The following is a 16,857-nucleotide window of genomic DNA, read 5'->3' as shown; positions in this document are numbered from 1 at the left end:
AAGAGCTTGTTCATACTGGTATATTAACCATTACTGTCATGGTCCTGGGACTGTGACCCAGTGTTTATGTGTTTTTGGGTTTTATTAATATTCTTATATTTAGTGTCATTCATGGTTCTGGTTCTCTTAGTTGTTTTCTGCTTAGAACTTAGAAGAACTTAGAATTTTTTTATCGTCATTGTGCAGCTGTTGCACGGCAAAATTAGGCAGCAAGACCACAAAGGTGCAAAAGTACAGAAAACAATATTCAAAGAAGAAAAACAATATAAGTTCAGCAATATTAGTACACTATATGCACGGTGTATGAGTTACAGAAACCTTTTGGGGTTATGTACAAGGGCAATAATAGAATATAATAAATAAATAACAGTGGAACGGCTGTGGTCATTAAGGATGGGGTGGTAATTGCACATTTGCTAGAATATTGCACAGGGGCCAAAATATTGCTCAGAAAAAGGAAACACCAAAATATTGCATAGGGAATGGCAACAACAGAGTCAAAAGCAGCGACAGAATGAAGTCTGTTCACACTCTTAATTTGCATTAATGGTTCTGACAGCCCACGGGTATAAGCTGTTCTTTAGTCTGCTGGTTTTGCATCTGATGGATCTGAACCAGGATGTTGAAGAGGTGGTGGTTAGGATGGAGGTGGTCTTTTAAGATAGCCCTGGCTCTGGAGAGACATCTAGAGCTGGCAATAGAATCCAGGGGGGTGAGTGGTCAGCCGATCACCTTCTCTGCAGTTCTGGTGACCCTCTGGAGTCTCTTATCGGCTATTGTGCAACAAGCGTACCACACAAAGATGGGGTGGACCAGCACACTCTCGATTGTGGCTCAATAGAAGGAAACTAGTAGAAGGACACTTATGTTATATTTATAGTTTCTTGTCTTTAATTTTCTTATTCTGTGTTTTCCCTGTGTTCCACGTCTCTCACTTAGTTACTCTTTTCTTCGTGATCTGTGTTCTCTCTCTGTCCCCCCAGTCAGTTATGTCCCCATGTCTATTTCTCCCCCGGTCACAGCTTTAATCCTGCGTGTCTTAGTGTTCGTCTCCATGTTTGTTGTGCTTCCTGTTTTATTTTGACAGTCTCTTGCTTCCCCTGTCCTGTTATGTCTGATTAGTTCCTGATGTGTGTCTGATATGTTCCCCAGCTGCTTCGACTTCCCTGATCATCCTGCTGTGTGTTATAATTTGAGCTTCCCTTTGTCACTTGTCGGTTTCTCTGTTCGCCACTCACGTTTCTGGTCTTGGTTTTAATGGCTTAGGGCTTCACGTTCCATGTTATTTTTCTTCACATCCAGGTACTTAGTGCTTATTTTTTTTCCCCAGTTTAGGTCTTGTTAGTTTCAACTCTATCTCCATTTGCTTTTTGTTTGTTATTTGTACAGCCAAGAATAAAAGGCTCACGTTTGTTAAAAATTCAATTCTGTCTCCGTAGTCTGCATTTGGGTCCACTCTCTCTCTTCTCCACACAGTCCTGAGAATTACAGAACCATAAAAATTGATTTTGGTAATTACCAATCCTGTTCATTTATGACAGCTGTGGTATAAACCTTACATTGAATAGTGATCTGATCATTTGTAAATACTACATATGTGGTTCATATAAGTATAGATCTTTAATCTGATTTTCTCAATTGTTTGAACTTCTTTGAACCATTTTTTTTCTTAGATATTTAACTTGCTGCCTGTCATGAAAGCATCTTTTTTCTCATATCGGCTACGAGAACCAAGAAAATGCTTGAAAGTGAGAACAAGAAGATATAGTTCACCTAAAGGAGATAATGAAGCCTACATTGCTTTTGAGGTAATATATAAATATTTTCCATGAGCATGTGTTATGTGTTTCACTGGATCCACGGATCCAGCTTCTTGATGTTGGCCTTGCACCTTGACTGTTTCAAATGTTCCACATAAGGTGAGTCTTAATAGTTGCATAAATAAATAATATTCTACTACACTATGTAATATATGACAAACAATAGTCCTTCTCTGCAGCATTGGTGAACTTGGTATAGTTACAACAGCATTCCATCTGCAGATTTTGCATCCAGCTAACAGTAAAACTCCAGAGCATATCAGCTGATGATAAATATAATGCTTTTCATGGCTTTAGCTGCAATTAACTCTGTGATGTTTGTGTGTCTAGAGAGTAGGATTAAAGGTGGCAACAAACCTGCTGCTCGAAATTCCTTCATGTCTGAGTTTCATGGGAAGAGAATACAAGTTCATGCCCTTAGGTGATATTTTTGTTTTGATTTGCTTTGCAAATTCCAAATCATAAAAAAGTTCCCAAAATCAAAGCAGTGTGTTACACCTTCTTATTCATTCTGATTAAGTATTTATTTTTCATTTTTCTTTTTTTTTTTCTTTTTTTTAATGATTCTAAATTACAAGCGGGTTCAAGTTACTCTGGAGGATCTTTAGGTCCATCAGAAGGACCGATGAAAACTGTCCGTGCTTTCTTCCCCGAGACTTGGATTTGGGACCTGGTGGAAGTTGGGTATGTCTTAGTTTTTGGAGATCGATCTATCTATCTATCTATCTATCTATCTATCTATCTATCTATCTATCTATCTATCTATCTATCTATCTATCTATCTATCTATCTATCTGTCTGTCTGTCTGTCTGTCTGTCTGTCTGTCTGTCTGTCTGTCTGTCTGTCTGTCTATCTATAGTGAGTCTATTTTATATATAAAATGTCTATGAACGTGGTGACTGCTACACTGTCATTTGCATTGTTGGCTAATCTGTGTTATCACCACCTGACAATGTGCATATTTTGAATCTGCTGATTCAGAGAGTCTGGATCAAAGGATGTGTCCCTCACTGTCCCTGACACCATCACGACCTGGGAGACGGAGGCTTTCTGCTTGTCCTCTCAGGGTTTTGGTTTGGCTCCTCGTCAAGAAGTTGAGGTCTTCCAGCCGTTCTTCCTCGAGCTCACCATGCCCTACTCCATCATCCGCGGGGAGCACTTTGAACTGAAGGCAACTGTCTTCAGCTACCTGACCAGCTGCATCATGGTGATCAATATTTCTATATCAAAAATTACAAATGTCAACAAATGTTAGCATGCTGATAGACTTTGCAGATGGTTTTGAAGTGGCCCCTGATGCAGGACTCATCAGACAGAATAAAACTCAAAATCTCAGCTTTATTTGACTGGGCAGGATAGGAATTCACTAATTTAATAGAATACATCCACAATGAAGGACGATGCAGTGGGGAATAGAAGGGTGATTAAGGGAAGTGGAGACACGTGGAAACACAGCTGACTTGAATCAAAACTAATAACACAAAGGAAGCAAAAGTCAACATCATACCCATGAGACAAGACACTATCAAAATAAAACAGGAAGTAACAGAAGGACTGCAGAAAAATAGACATATCAACTACATTAGATAAGGAACACAGACAGCCATTGAGACAGAACCCAGAGAGACCAAAAAACACTATCACAAGATACTGACAGACTGGACAAAAAGGGGAACAAACACGACTGAACAAGAGGTGAGAACTAAAAATAACACAGAAACACAAGTCTAATCCGGAACGCAAAACTAACTAATAAAAACTCTGAACATCAGTCCAAGGTCTTTCAAACAAATAAATAATTCCAGAGCATAACTAAAAAAAAAAACTGGGTTGAAGAGCCAGTACCATGACATTAGTGGTGTACACACTTCCCATCAAGTATCAGGAAGGATATTCAGTGCAAAATTATACCAAATCAAAACATGTGAAGCAACTCTTGGTGAATGAGGCAATAACTGAAAGTATTCTGTCCTCACAGAGTAACAAGAAAACACTGAATTCCTCTTTTACTTAGAAACTCAACCCACTGTTTTGTTCTTTGTGCAGGTCACAGTCTTTTCTACGCCTTCCTCAGATTATACCCTCACCCCTCTTTCCGGTGAGCAGTACACATCCTGTTTGTGTGCTAAGGAGCGCAAGACTGTGAGCTGGACCATGATTCCAACAGTTTTAGGTAAGGATCAAGTTTTTATCCACACCGGTGTAAATGTCCTTTCAGTCAATGCCCCTTCTCTTTTCAGTATCTACAAAATCAGTGAGATTATCTAATTAACAGTATTTTAATGTGCAAGACTTTACAGGGTTGAGAAAAATGATGTTTGTTGTCCTTTTTTAGGGGCTGTGAATGTGACTGTGTCTGCTGAGGCAGTGCCATCCCATGTTTCATGTGATAATGAGGTTGTGAGAGTACCAGAGAGAGGCCGCATTGATGTGGTCACAAAATCCTTCATAGTAAAGGTTGGTGCCATTAACACAAGATGAAAAACATTCTGCATTTGAAAACTTGTTTTCTCACGAAGGTGAAACTGTAACTTGTTCTTTCTCAGGCTGAGGGGACTGAGATGACAAAGACATCCAACTGGCTGCTTTGTCCAAAAGGTTGGTGTGGTTTATACACCAACCAAATACACGGGGAACACAGCTGACACAAATAAACATGACACCGCAGGGGATGCAAAACTAAACACACCGAACATGGAAACGTGAGACTGTCAAAATAAAACGGGAAACAAAGGAACGCAAGACTGACATACGAGCTTGGCACAGGAGTGGGAGAAAGTCAGAGGAGAGTGAGTGAGGAAACAAGAGAGGGCGAGAGAGCACAAGAGACAAAGAGGATGAGAGAAAGGGGAACATGGATAAACAAGATGGAATGAAACACAAGGAGGGCAAACAAAACACACACACAGACACACAAACTCACATAAACACAGACACACAGACAGGGACACACATGACAACAACACAAAGCGAGACTAAATGGACAAACAGACTAAACTTAAGACTACTAATGTACCTAAAACATAAACCACAATACACAATAACAAAAGCACTGGGTCAAAATGACCCAGAACCATGACAGCTAAATATCCCTTGTCAAGTTGCACCTTGACCACATGCCTTTGGTAGTCATCAACAAACTAATGGTATAATTCTGGCTCGACATTTAGACACAATCTCTTGTGTACCCAAGTCTTGTTTTTTAAAGTCATTAAAGATGTGTGCCATGTAGTCATTCCAGTTTTGAGTTTTTGTTGAGGGGTGTTTGTGGGTGTCACACCAAATTTTGATAATTCCCCACAGGACATTTAGTTGTTACAGTATATCTCAACTATATATGAGATATTTATAGTTATATCTCATATATACACTATTTTACAAACTTGACACGCTTGGTAAGAGTCAGTCTGGACACATCTGTGTGGAAATATTAGGTCACACTCATAGTACTCTTATTGTTGTTGTTGTTGTTGTTGTTATTGTTTTAATAATATTTTTTTGCTCATACACTCAGAAAAATTATGGTTCTTAAGTGGTTCTTCAGATGTCTTCATGGTTCTTTAAAGAACCATCATACGTCAAAGAACCTTTTTATTTTGTGGATGGTTCTTCAGCTATTACAAATGGTTCTTTAAAGAACAAAAGGTTCTTTATCCTTAGCAATCTAAGTTTGATGGTGTAAATGGCATAAATATTTATTCACTATAACGAGGCTGTGAATTATACTGTGTGTTTTCTTTGTGTGCATGTGTGTGCGAAGGGGGAGGGCGGGATACCTGGCAATTACCCTTTAAGAGAAGATGGTAGGAAACTGAATATTCAAATAAAAGTTAGAAATATTTGCAAACAATAGACACAATACACACATTCAAATACTGTACTTTAGTTTTAAATTTTAATAAAGCATTACTATTTTCTACTCCAAGGCATTACTTTTGAGATTATTATATATTTTTGAAAATATAGCATAATGATAATACTAGTTATTGTAAACTTTACAAACCACCCAGCAGTATGTAAAGTCAAATTATAAAATACAAGTAAATAACAATTGCAGAACAGAATGTCAGTGTAATGAACACAGACTTCGTTTTGACAAAGCGCACTGCTTAGGTAAATGATCTGAGTAGTTGTTCATCACTGATCAATTTGTTAATATGTGTTTCGAGCCAAATAAATGACAGGGAGAGAGAGTGACGTCAGAACAGGTCATACTGTAACCTCCCGGGAGCGGACGGAGGGGGTCAGTCGTTGGGATGCGCATGCGCAGACAGAGTGTGCGAGCGGCGGGCCTTGACCTTCGGGGAAAAAAAACTCACGGACTGTGACAGCGAAACGGATAACAGTCTTCAGTACCTGCTGGACTTTGAAGCTGTGGATTCTGGGATTGTTAGAAAAGGTAAAACATTTCCATTAAAACCTTATTACTGTTTTGTTTTTGTTACTCGTCATTGTAGCTTGCTGTTAATGTTGTGCTAACAGTAGCGATTAGCTAGATACGTTAGCCGTTGAGGTCAACGCAATTTAGTATCCAACTGTTTTCCTAACAAAACCACTGTTATAATTAAGTGAAGCTGCTCCCAGCTAATTTGAACCTTTGGCTTCTAAAATATGTGGTTCAATTGCGTGCTGCGTACATAACCCAATGTCAGCTAGACCGAAATTAAAATTTTATATATTGTTAAAGTCACTAAAATGGCGCCTGAAGCCTGTTGTGGCGTGAGCTCTGTGTCTGCTCTAGAAACTCTGAAATTCTGTAGATCTGAGCCGTACATTAAATACTCACATGAACCTGTACTTTGAATTCTGTATGAGCTGTATAAAATGCAGCTATGCATAAGTGTTTTGAATGAATAATTAGATAACTCTTTATTGTCTAATCGAATTATATAGAAATGAATATAAATGTGACATGAGAAGGTGTGTCTTTGACTGTTCCTGCATAACTTAGTTTCGGACTAGTTGACAAGTTATGCTCCGGTCATTTGATGTTTCCAAGGTAGATGTTCTTTTGTAATATAGTTAATTTTTTTGTATATTTCATTTATCCACCATCATACATCATACATACAAGCTAAGAAGAGGTCGTTATACTAACAAGAGGTATCAACGCCGGGCCAAAGTTCAGCACATGGTTAAAGTTTGTAATCCAGCCAGGGTGTAAATATCACTCAGCAGCCAGAGCTGAAGCAGGTAGCATCAACACATAAATCTACTCTACCCGGCTTAAATCACAAGAGCACCTCTGACCAAAAAGCTGTAGATTTTTCTTGTTTGCACAAATTAATCCAGATTCACATTAATTGTGTTCACAGCTCCAACAAAATGAGGAAGAGGAGGGGGAGAAACACAATTAGGTTGAATTACAATTGGATGGAAGGCGAGGACAAGGAGAAGGAAGCTTAGGATGAGGAGGAAGAGAAGCAGCAGGAGCATCTTTAGGGATCCCTATGATGTCATTGAGGTTGGTTTCATTAATATGGTCCTCTCACAAAGAACGATGACTTGTTTTAGTTCACGTACTTCCTGTATTAAATAGTGATGTGCAAAATGTTGTGAAAAACCATGGAGCAGGTATGTATAGTGCATCTGCAGGTAAATGAACATCAAATCTCTAAGACAGACTGAAATTTGTATATTTATCACCCTTATGATAAAACCCATGTCAGCCATTGGTTTATGGACTTTGTATTTTGAAGCCTCAACATTTGCTTTCTTGCTGTTGCTATGTTGGGACCATATTAGGATGAGGGATCAGAATCTGGAGTCATGCACACTATTGTTTCATTTAGTGTGTATCCATAAGATTCGTACAGCAGATCCAAGTTGTGCCTTGAAAACAGGAAAGTCGTCTGCATAGAGGAGAACTGTAATAGCAGGCTTGTACAAAGTGAAGCTTTGTGCTCTCGTTTTACTTCTGTCACCCTGTTTTGATGCAGAATTCACTTGAAATCAGGCAAGAACTGGACTTATTTTTTTATGTGTTCTTGTGAATTGATTGTGTATCGCATATGTTTGATTTGACTTTCTGCAAGACAACAGTCGTCCGCTGACCAAAAAAGTTTTCCAAATACCTCCACTTGATCTAGCCTGGATTTAGAAAAGAATAGCAAAAAAATCTGCACCTCCTGCTTCAGATGCAATTTGTGTTTCTGTGTTCAGAGGCAGCGGCGAGAGGGGAGACCTCGGCTCATCCAGCTGGAGAGCCTGACCAGGAGGAGTCGAACATTAACTGAGCTCTTCCAGGGCACCCTGCAGACTCGGCTGCTGGCATCGGCGAGGGATGACGTGAACGCCAAACTGGAGTCCATCACAGGTCAACTGCAGGTATGCGAGTCAGACCTTCTGAGGAGGGTTTCACTTTTCTCTTCTTTATAATTGACTCTTTTCTCGATCTCTTTCAGCTCCTTGTCTCAGAGTGGGAGGGATTTGAAGCACAAAGGGAGGAACTTGTCATTTGGTTGGCTGATATGGATGTGAGGTTGACCAGCTGACAGGAAACACCAGTGAAAAACTGAAACAACTGCAGGTGTGGGCTTGTTTTGATATGACATATACAGGGAGTGCAGAATTATTAGGCAAGTTGTATTTCTGAGGAATAATTTTATTATTGAACAACAACCATGTTCTCAATGAACCCAAAAAACTCATTAATATCAAAGCTGAATGTTTTTGGAAGTAGTTTTTAGTTTGTTTGTAGTTTTAGCTATTTTAGGGGGATATCTGTGTGTGCAGGTGACTATTACTGTGCATAATTATTAGGCAACTTAACAAAAAACAAATATATACCCATTTCAATTATTTATTTTTACCAGTGACACCAATATAACATCTCCACATTCACAAATATACATTTCTGACATTCAAAAACAAAACAAAAACAAATCAGCGACCAATATAGCCACCTTTCTTTGCAAGGACGCTCAAAAGCCTGCCATCCATGGATTCTGTCAGTGTTTTGATCTGTTCACCATCAACATTGCGTGCAGCAGCAACCACAGCCTCCCAGACACTGTTCAGAGAGGTGTACTGTTTTCCCTCCTTGTAAATCTCACATTTGATGATGGACCACAGGTTCTCAATGGGGTTCAGATCAGGTGAACAAGGAGGCCATGTCATTAGTTTTCTTCTTTTATACCCTTTCTTGCAGCCACGCTGTGGAGTACTTGGACGCGTGTGATGGAGCATTGTCCTGCATGAAAATCATGTTTTTCTTGAAGGATGCAGACTTCTTCCTGTACCACTGCTTGAAGAAGGTGTCTTCCAGAAACTGGCAGTAGGACTGGGAGTTGAGCTTGACTCCATCCTCAACCCGAAAAGGCCCCACAAGCTCATCTTTGATGATACCAGCCCAAACCAGTACTCCACCTCCACCTTGCTGGCGTCTGAGTCGGACTGGAGCTCTCTGCCCTTTACCAATCCAGCCACGGGCCCATCCATCTGGCCCATCAAGACTCACTCTCATTTCATCAGTCCATAAAACCTTAGAAAAACCAGTCTTGAGATATTTCTTGGCCCAGTCTTGACGTTTCAGCTTGTGTGTCTTGTTCAGTGGTGGTCGTCTTTCAGCCTTTCTTACCTTGGCCATGTCTCTGAGTATTGCACACCTTGTGCTTTTGGGCACTCCAGTGATGTTGCAGCTCTGAAATATGGCCAAACTGGTGGCAAGTGGCATCTTGGCAGCTGCACGCTTGACTTTTCTCAGTTCATGGGCAGTTATTTTGCGCCTTGGTTTTTCCACACGCTTCTTGCGACCCTGTTGACTATTTTGAATGAAACGCTTGATTGTTTGATGATCACGCTTCAGAAGCTTTGCAATTTTGAGACTGCTGCATCCCTCTGCAAGATATCTCACTATTTTTGACTTTTCTGAGCCTGTCAAGTCCTTCTTTTGACCCATTTTGCCAAAGGAAAGGACGTTGCCTAATAATTATGCACACCTGATATAGGGTGTTGATGTCATTAGACCACACCCCTTCTCATTACAGAGATGCACATCACCTAATATGCTTAATTGGTAGTAGGCTTTCGAGCCTATACAGCTTGGAGTAAGACAACATGCATGAAGAGGATGATGTGGACAAAATACTCATTTGCCTAATAATTCTACACTCCCTGTATTTGATATGAAACATACGTCAGAGACATTATCCTAAACTGGACTAACAAAGGACCATGAGTACAACATGAAACGTACATTACATAGCGTAATGCTAAAGTTCATTGATCATTTTAATCATAAACTTGTTGTTGAAATATTTTTACTGAACATGCAAACATCTGCTGATGAAAATGTGTTGATTTATTGGTCTGTTATGAAGCTATTGCTATTTCTAATGTGTTTTATCACTTTCTGATGTTTTATTAATTAAACAATACATGTATTGTTGTGTTATCTGTAGCTATAGTATTTATATATATATTTATTTATAGTATAGCAAATATATTTAATTATTACTGTTTAAAACACTAATATGTGACATGTATTAGTAGTGATGTTGTGCTGAGGGTTAAAATGCCTTTTTGTCTTTTGGTAACTACAAAATGACAATAAACCATTAATATATGTCTATGCTGTGCTCGTATTTATTTTTACCCTACTCAAATTCAATTTATGATGCATTTTATTTTGAAAGATTTAAAATGTTTTTTTAAAGAACCACTCAAAAAAGGTTCTTTAAAATGGTTCTTTTAAAGAACCATTTGAAGGACCTTTTTAAAAATGGTTCTTTAAAGAACCATTTTTAAAAAGGTTCTTTGAAAAACCATTAAAGGTGCCCCAAAGAACCATTTCTTGATGGTTCTTTGGGGCACCTTTAAAGGTTCTTCAATGAACCACTGAAAGAAATGGTTCTTCAAAGAACCATTGTTTGAAAGGTTCTTTGTGGCACCAAAAAAGGTTCTTCTATGGCATCAGTCTAAAGAACCACTTTTGGTTCCAGTTGGCACCTTTATTTTTCTGAGTGTAGGTTTAATTATAGGTGTCTGATTTCTTATATGACCTGTTACAGTTCATGATGCTGTGACCACCTGCTGATTTGAAACTATTTTGGTACTGACATTCTGATTAAGCTCCTCTCTGTATGGTGATTGTTTGTCTGTACACAGGAGACACACTGACAGAGGAAACTGAGATACAGCTGCCTGAGAATATGATTGAAGGATCTGCCCGCACTTTTGTATCAGTCCTGGGTAAACCTGATCATTTTTAATTAAATGAGTTTAGATTAATCCAGAAAGAAATATAAGAAGTTTATTTTTTCAATCAATAGTGAATTAATATAAAAGACAAATACAACTGGACTGGCATTGTTTTTGCCTAGTTTTGAAACACGCTATTAAATGACACTCCAACAGTTTTGTAGTGTAGAAAATAGTTTAGAAACTACATTCCAATAACAAAGTGCAAAATATTATAATTTAGTATATACAGTTTTTTATAACCTGCTGTATTTTTCTAAATATTTAACTTCTTTACTAGTTTTAATCTATTTGTAGTTCAAGTGTTCGAACGTTGTATGTTCTGTCTCAGTGACTGAGTGCCTCTGATCAGGTGACATCCTCGGCCGGGCTCTGAAGAACTTGGATGGACTGCTCCGGATGCCATATGGATGTGGAGAGCAGAACATGGCTCTTCTAGCCCCCAACATCTACATCCTCCAGTACCTGAAAAGCACACAGCAGCTCACCCCAGCCATCATGGAAAAAGCTGCGAACTTCCTGACCAGTGGTGAGTGTGTTTGTTTCATAGTGAGACTAAAATCAAAGGTTTATGAATAGAATATCTATTTAAGAGTCATTTTCCTGTTGTTACAGGTTACCAAAGACAGCTGAACTACAAAAGTGATGAAGGCGCATACACCACATTTGGAAGAGGACCAGGAAACACTTGGTGAAAATAATAATTACCTTATATTCCATTTGCCTCAGAAACAAAACTGAGCCTGTTGGTGAAATTTACTCCTTAAATCTCCCATCCTATTATCATTTTATTTCTGGACATGGAGAAAATCAACTCACATTATAATGGCATAACTGTGACACATTTTGATATAATTTCGAAACATGAGGAAGTTTTCTTTTGGGTGCTTTTTTATGTCAGGCTGACTGCCTTTGTGATGAGAAGTTTTGCCAAAGCTCAGTCTTTTGTCTACATTGATCCAAAAATCATTGAAGAGTCTAAGACATGGCTGGAAAATAAACAACAAACAAATGGCTGTTTTAAAAAGTCAGGCGAACTCTTCAACAACAGAATGAAGGTAAGTCTATGCTTTAGCTGGACACTGATACTAATTCTGTGTGGAGAGAAATTCTGGCAGCACACAGAAATAACTTGGTTTCACTCACCAGGGTGGTGTGTCTGATGAAGTGACTCTCAGTGCATACATCACTGCTGCTTTCTTGGAAATGAATATATCCCAACATGTGAGTAAATTTGAGTGATGTAATCAAATTTGTACAATGTAAAAAAAAAAAAATACAACACGACTTGTATATGTTTATTTCATTTTCTTCTTTTGACATCCATTTTCCCCTCATTTTAAAAATACATTTTTATGATAGATTTCTAAGTCACTTACGTCGATACTTTCTGTCTGTAGGTGAAAAGGAAATATGTTAAAGCATTATTTCTATTTCCAGTCATGAAAATGAAGTTAAACAAATAATTACATAAAGGAAATGATCAACTTTGGTGATATAAGATAAGATAAGATAAGATAAGAAGAACTTTATTTATCCTGAGGGAAATTCTTTTGTCATACACATGCTCAATGCTGCAAGAGAGACAAAGGAACAGAGGAATAAGATATACAATATATACAATAAGAATAGTAGTATACAGTAATATGCAGTAGGATAGTGCAAAATATAATATCAAATAAATCTAATAAAGTAACAATATAACTATATCCTGAAAAATAAATAGCTTAGCTATCAGTGCAGGTGATTCTAAAAAGTGACATAGTATTGTGCAATTGAATAAAAGAGAGTGGCAGCGTATGTCCTGTCCTGGGCAGGGTCAATAGTTTGTCTTCATAGGGCTCTTCTTTTGATGTTTTAAAGGATCCTGTGGTGAATAATAGCTTGGCTTGTCTCAGGGAGTCCATCAATGACCTCAGCAACACCTACACTACAGCTCTGCTGGCCTATGTCTTCACCCTGGCAGGAGACACGGAGACCCGCACTCACCTTTTGCAGCACTTAGACACAGTTGCAGTGAGGGAAGGTGAGTCACCATCTAACAGGAAATCATTCAGGTGTTATTACCATAAGTGTAACTTTTATTGTATGTTTGTAGGAGGTTTCCTGTACTGGTCTCAGACAGCAGCAGAAACATCAGCCTCCCTGTCAGTGGAAATCAGTTCTTATGTGCTGTTGGCCAAACTCAGTGCCTCCACAACTGCTGACGACCTGGGTTATGCCTCTGGCATTATTAGGTGGCTGACTGACCAGCAGAACTACTATGGAGGCTTCTCCTCCACTCAGGTGCTACACCACCCAAACAGCTTAAATCTCACCTTTGAGTTCATATAAACTGGGATAAATAAAAACGTATCTGAGAGAAGCTGAATACTGAAGTTTTACTTGTCCTGTAAAATACAAAATATAAATATATATGTAAGTATGTGTAGTAGCTGTGATTTTGTTTGTAGGACACAGTGGTGGCTCTTCAGGCTCTGGCTCTCTACTCCACTCTGGTGTTCAGTCCTGAGGGTTCAAGCACAGTGACAGTTCAGTCTGACAGCAGTCAGCTGACATTTGATGTAAATCCGGGCAACAAACTGCTCTACCAGGAGGAGACGATGCAGGGCGTGTCAGGAAAATACAGCCTGGAGGTGAAGGGCACTGCATGTGTGTCAGTGCAGGTCAGTGACAGCATCCTGCTTGTTCCTTTTTCCAAATAGAGAAGTATGATGAAAAAATGTGTTTGCACTCAGAAAAGCACATTTGCTTATCCATCTATGTATTTGCTCAAATTATCCAAATTCAGGATGCAGTGGCTTCCCACTAAGGAAATGATTTCAAACATTCCTTTTCCTCCTATGTATTTTTTTTTTCTTGTTGTTGTTGTCGTTGTTCTTCATCATGGATTTCACTAAGGCCAGATGACATGTATAATATGTATAATATCTCCAGGAAGGTCTAGCTACACTGTGTGTATCCTCGCAGTTGGATTTGCCTGGAAAATCTCCAGAGGGTAGTGTCATAAAGGCATCCTGCAAACATGCCTGCACCATCTTAGCTGGCATATTTTAAGTAAATAACCAGCAGTTCTATTTCCAGATCCCTTCTCATGTCCAAGCCTTTATCTCAATTTTAAATATTTTGATGAAAGAAACTCCAAATCAACATGACATTTCTGCCCACAATTAGTGTACATATTATTCTGGCCACAACCACCAAAATAATTTAATAACTTTAATCAGTCCCCTAAAATGTGACGCCACTATATTTTGAACATAAATGCAAAACAAACATAAAAACATAAACAGATTTCTATTCTTCTTATTATTACTATTATTATAAACTGCAAACCTCTTTTGGTTGACTATTTCGCAGATTTCTGTTCACTACAACATCCCGAGTCCCACTGATGTCACTACTCTCAGCGTGGAGGTCAAATCAGGGGTTGATGCAACAAGTGAATCCAGACGCAAGCTCACTCTGACAATAAAATCCCTGTAAGTATTTAACAGATTAGATATGTGCTAGGGGAATTTTATTTACCACTGTGGGATAAGTGTTGGAAATGTGGCATCTATGGATACACATCAGTGCAATCACTTTTTAACTGTTCAAACACAGGTACAGTGGAAAGGAGAATACTACCAACATGGTGATCCTGGATATCAAAATGCTCTCTGGATTTGTCCCAAATGCAGTGTCTTTAAAGATGGTGGGTTGTTGCAGTTGTTAGCTGAATAGAAATGTTGCTACCATGTGTCAGTTTATGATGAGATAAAATAATAATAAGGAGACTGTTGTCTCCTCACAGCTCGAAGGTGCCCCATTGGTGGATCGTGTTGAACAAACAGAAGATCATGTTCTGGTGTATTTACAGGAGGTGAGAGATAATCACAGTGGGGATACCAGATGATGATGTTTGTATTGTTACAGAGTGTGTCTCCTGTTTTTAAATCTGTTCAGTTACCAAAGGACATGCCCATGAACTACAGCTTGACAGTCATCGAAGAACTTCGAGTGGAGAACCTGAAACCAGCCATGATCAAAATCTATGACTACTACCAGCCAAGTACAACTCTAACTCGCTTCACTGCAACAGCACACTGACACACTTTGCTCCTTAGTGAAGCTGTACAACAAACAGCAGTTAACAGAATTTGAAGGATCAAATTTAAACGTGTTGTAAAAACACAGCAAGTCACATTTTTCCACTTTGTTTTCTCTCTCAGGTGACCAGGCTGAGACTGAATACATTTACCCATCAGCTGCAGGTAACAAACTGTTATAGCAAGAACACCACATTTCACACAAAATTGAATTGAAGTTATTTTTAAAATATTTGTTCAATCTCAACACAATACAATATTTGACAATACAGTTAATTCAGTACTTTTTTAGGCCTGAATGAAAATTAAATGTACAGTCTCGGTCGTTGCGTCCTTGGGCAAGACAGTTCACCTACCGCCTACTGGTGATGGCCAGAGGGGCTGATGGCGCGATACGGCAGCCTCGCCTCTGTCAGTCTGCCCCAGGGCAGCTGTGGCTACAATTGTAGCTGCCTCCACCAGTGTGTGAATGTGAGAGTGAATGATTAGTGGCATTGTAAAGCGCTTTGAGGGGTCCCGAAAAGCGCTATATAAATGCAATCCATTATTATTATTATTCATTACTAAACGATTATTTTAACACAATTGCATCCTTACGTTTTATTCTTTTTTTGCAGCTTAAAGATGTGCAGTCAGTCCTGAGGTTGTCACTCAAGTTATACAACTTGCATTTTAATAAAGATGTTTTTTAAACACAAATATGCCTCCATATGTTTTGTTTTCATCTACAAATAGGTCTTCTGTATAAAAATTTCATCCATCTCAACCTGACTCTACCATCCTATTCTGTCACACTAACACTCTGCATGTCTTCTTTCACTACATCCATGAATCTTCTCTGGTCTTTCTTTTTTCCTTCTGTCTGACAGCTCCATGTTCAACATCCTTTGTCCAGTATGTCCGCTATCCCTCTTTCTTCCACCAACCTGTCTCTCATGTACACAGATATATTCTGTCTCCATTCTACTCACTTTCATTCCTCTTCTCTCCCGTGCATACTTCCACCTTTGCAGGCTCTCTTCCACCTGCTCCATACTCTCACTACAGATCATAACATCTTGAACCCATCTGTATGTTGATGGCTAAAGGACATACTTGTGGCTTTTGATAATGGCAGCACTGACAGAGTTGCAGAGAAGGGTATCTCACTGAAGAAATTAGTGTTGTAAGTTGAGAAACGTCTATTTTGTGAAATTATTCCTAGTATTGTATCTTTTAAACAGAAAATGTGATTAAATGTTATATGACAAATTACTGCATTTCCCTTTTTGTACTATTTATGTACTATTCAGCTTCACCATTGCTTTAAGGAATTTTCCCAAATATGTGCATATATTTTAACTTTTTGGTTCTGTGTACACGGATAAATAGAAATCCAAAGTTTTCTGGGCTGTAGATCATTTTAAGAAATATGTATCACAAATTAAATATTTACGAATAATTTATAATAGTGTGCTGTTGTCTTTAAGCAAAAAAGTTGCATGAAAGTGTGAAACGAAAAATAGATTGGTTATTTTGAATTAAAATAGTTGCTTTGGTGACAATCAGACTGCAGGCTGCATATCACATTGGAAGTCTGTAATTACATTTATTTGTATTCATTTAATCTGAAAAAATAAAATCACGATCAGAGCGAGGCCACGGAAAGAGAAAGAGAGACAGGTGGATGTTCACAGCCCTGCAGCTCTGTAGTTAATGAGAAGAGCCAAGACTCAGGGTTTAAGACGGCACTTGGAGCTCTTCC

At 38.7% G+C, this 16,857-nt stretch overlaps 2 protein-coding genes across 3 annotated transcripts in view; both read left to right on the top strand.

Moving 5' to 3' along the window:
- The window catches only part of LOC308395090 (alpha-2-macroglobulin-like), a gene marked incomplete at its 5' end in the record, with an annotated part of 33,862 nt that extends 18,419 nt beyond the window's left edge, over window positions 1-15,443 (top strand). The window contains 20 exons of the mRNA XM_080879758.1: window positions 1,674-1,808; window positions 2,151-2,241; window positions 2,399-2,504; window positions 2,803-3,028; window positions 3,868-3,994; window positions 4,157-4,278; window positions 4,368-4,419; window positions 10,930-11,013; window positions 11,375-11,551; window positions 11,638-11,713; window positions 11,924-12,080; window positions 12,172-12,246; window positions 12,886-13,048; window positions 13,121-13,308; window positions 13,476-13,688; window positions 14,383-14,504; window positions 14,629-14,719; window positions 14,819-14,887; window positions 14,971-15,076; window positions 15,237-15,443. Coding sequence (XP_080735884.1) covers window positions 1,674-1,808; window positions 2,151-2,241; window positions 2,399-2,504; window positions 2,803-3,028; window positions 3,868-3,994; window positions 4,157-4,278; window positions 4,368-4,419; window positions 10,930-11,013; window positions 11,375-11,551; window positions 11,638-11,713; window positions 11,924-12,080; window positions 12,172-12,246; window positions 12,886-13,048; window positions 13,121-13,308; window positions 13,476-13,688; window positions 14,383-14,504; window positions 14,629-14,719; window positions 14,819-14,887; window positions 14,971-15,076; window positions 15,237-15,295 — 2,439 coding nt within the window. The 3' untranslated portion in view covers window positions 15,296-15,443. The remainder of the gene's footprint in view (window positions 1-1,673; window positions 1,809-2,150; window positions 2,242-2,398; window positions 2,505-2,802; window positions 3,029-3,867; window positions 3,995-4,156; window positions 4,279-4,367; window positions 4,420-10,929; window positions 11,014-11,374; window positions 11,552-11,637; window positions 11,714-11,923; window positions 12,081-12,171; window positions 12,247-12,885; window positions 13,049-13,120; window positions 13,309-13,475; window positions 13,689-14,382; window positions 14,505-14,628; window positions 14,720-14,818; window positions 14,888-14,970; window positions 15,077-15,236) is intronic.
- On the top strand, window positions 6,006-10,323 carry LOC308395068 (uncharacterized protein). 2 transcript variants are annotated; one of them, XM_080879727.1, is made up of 4 exons: window positions 6,006-6,220; window positions 7,137-7,285; window positions 7,984-8,148; window positions 8,226-10,323. In XM_080879727.1, the coding sequence occupies exons 2-4, from the start codon at window positions 7,229-7,231 to the stop codon at window positions 8,313-8,315; spliced, it is 312 nt and encodes a 103-aa protein (XP_080735853.1). In that variant the 5' UTR covers window positions 6,006-6,220; window positions 7,137-7,228; the 3' UTR covers window positions 8,316-10,323. The 2 variants fall into 2 exon arrangements, with proteins under 2 accessions (XP_080735853.1, XP_080735854.1); XM_080879728.1 differs by lacking the exon at window positions 6,006-6,220 and adding an exon at window positions 6,793-7,014.
- Window positions 15,444-16,857: the final 1,414 nt, after the last annotated feature.

The sequence above is a fragment of the Rhamphochromis sp. 'chilingali' genome, assembly GCF_963969265.1.
Source record: "Rhamphochromis sp. 'chilingali' genome assembly, chromosome: 1".
NCBI classification, from domain to species: Eukaryota; Metazoa; Chordata; class Actinopteri; order Cichliformes; family Cichlidae; genus Rhamphochromis; species Rhamphochromis sp. 'chilingali'.
The sequence above is the reverse complement of the archived record's forward strand: the minus strand, read 5'-3'. Positions and strand labels throughout refer to the sequence as shown.

Coding starts and splice junctions, on each gene's coding strand:
- LOC308395068 (XM_080879727.1), top strand. CDS start 7,229: ATGAGGAGGAAGAGAAGCAGCAGGAGCATCTTTAGGGATCCCTATGAT. Junction 7,286..7,983: donor ATCCCTATGATGTCATTGAG/GTTGGTTTCATT, acceptor TTCTGTGTTCAG/AGGCAGCGGCGAGAGGGGAG. Junction 8,149..8,225: donor CCATCACAGGTCAACTGCAG/GTATGCGAGTCA, acceptor GATCTCTTTCAG/CTCCTTGTCTCAGAGTGGGA.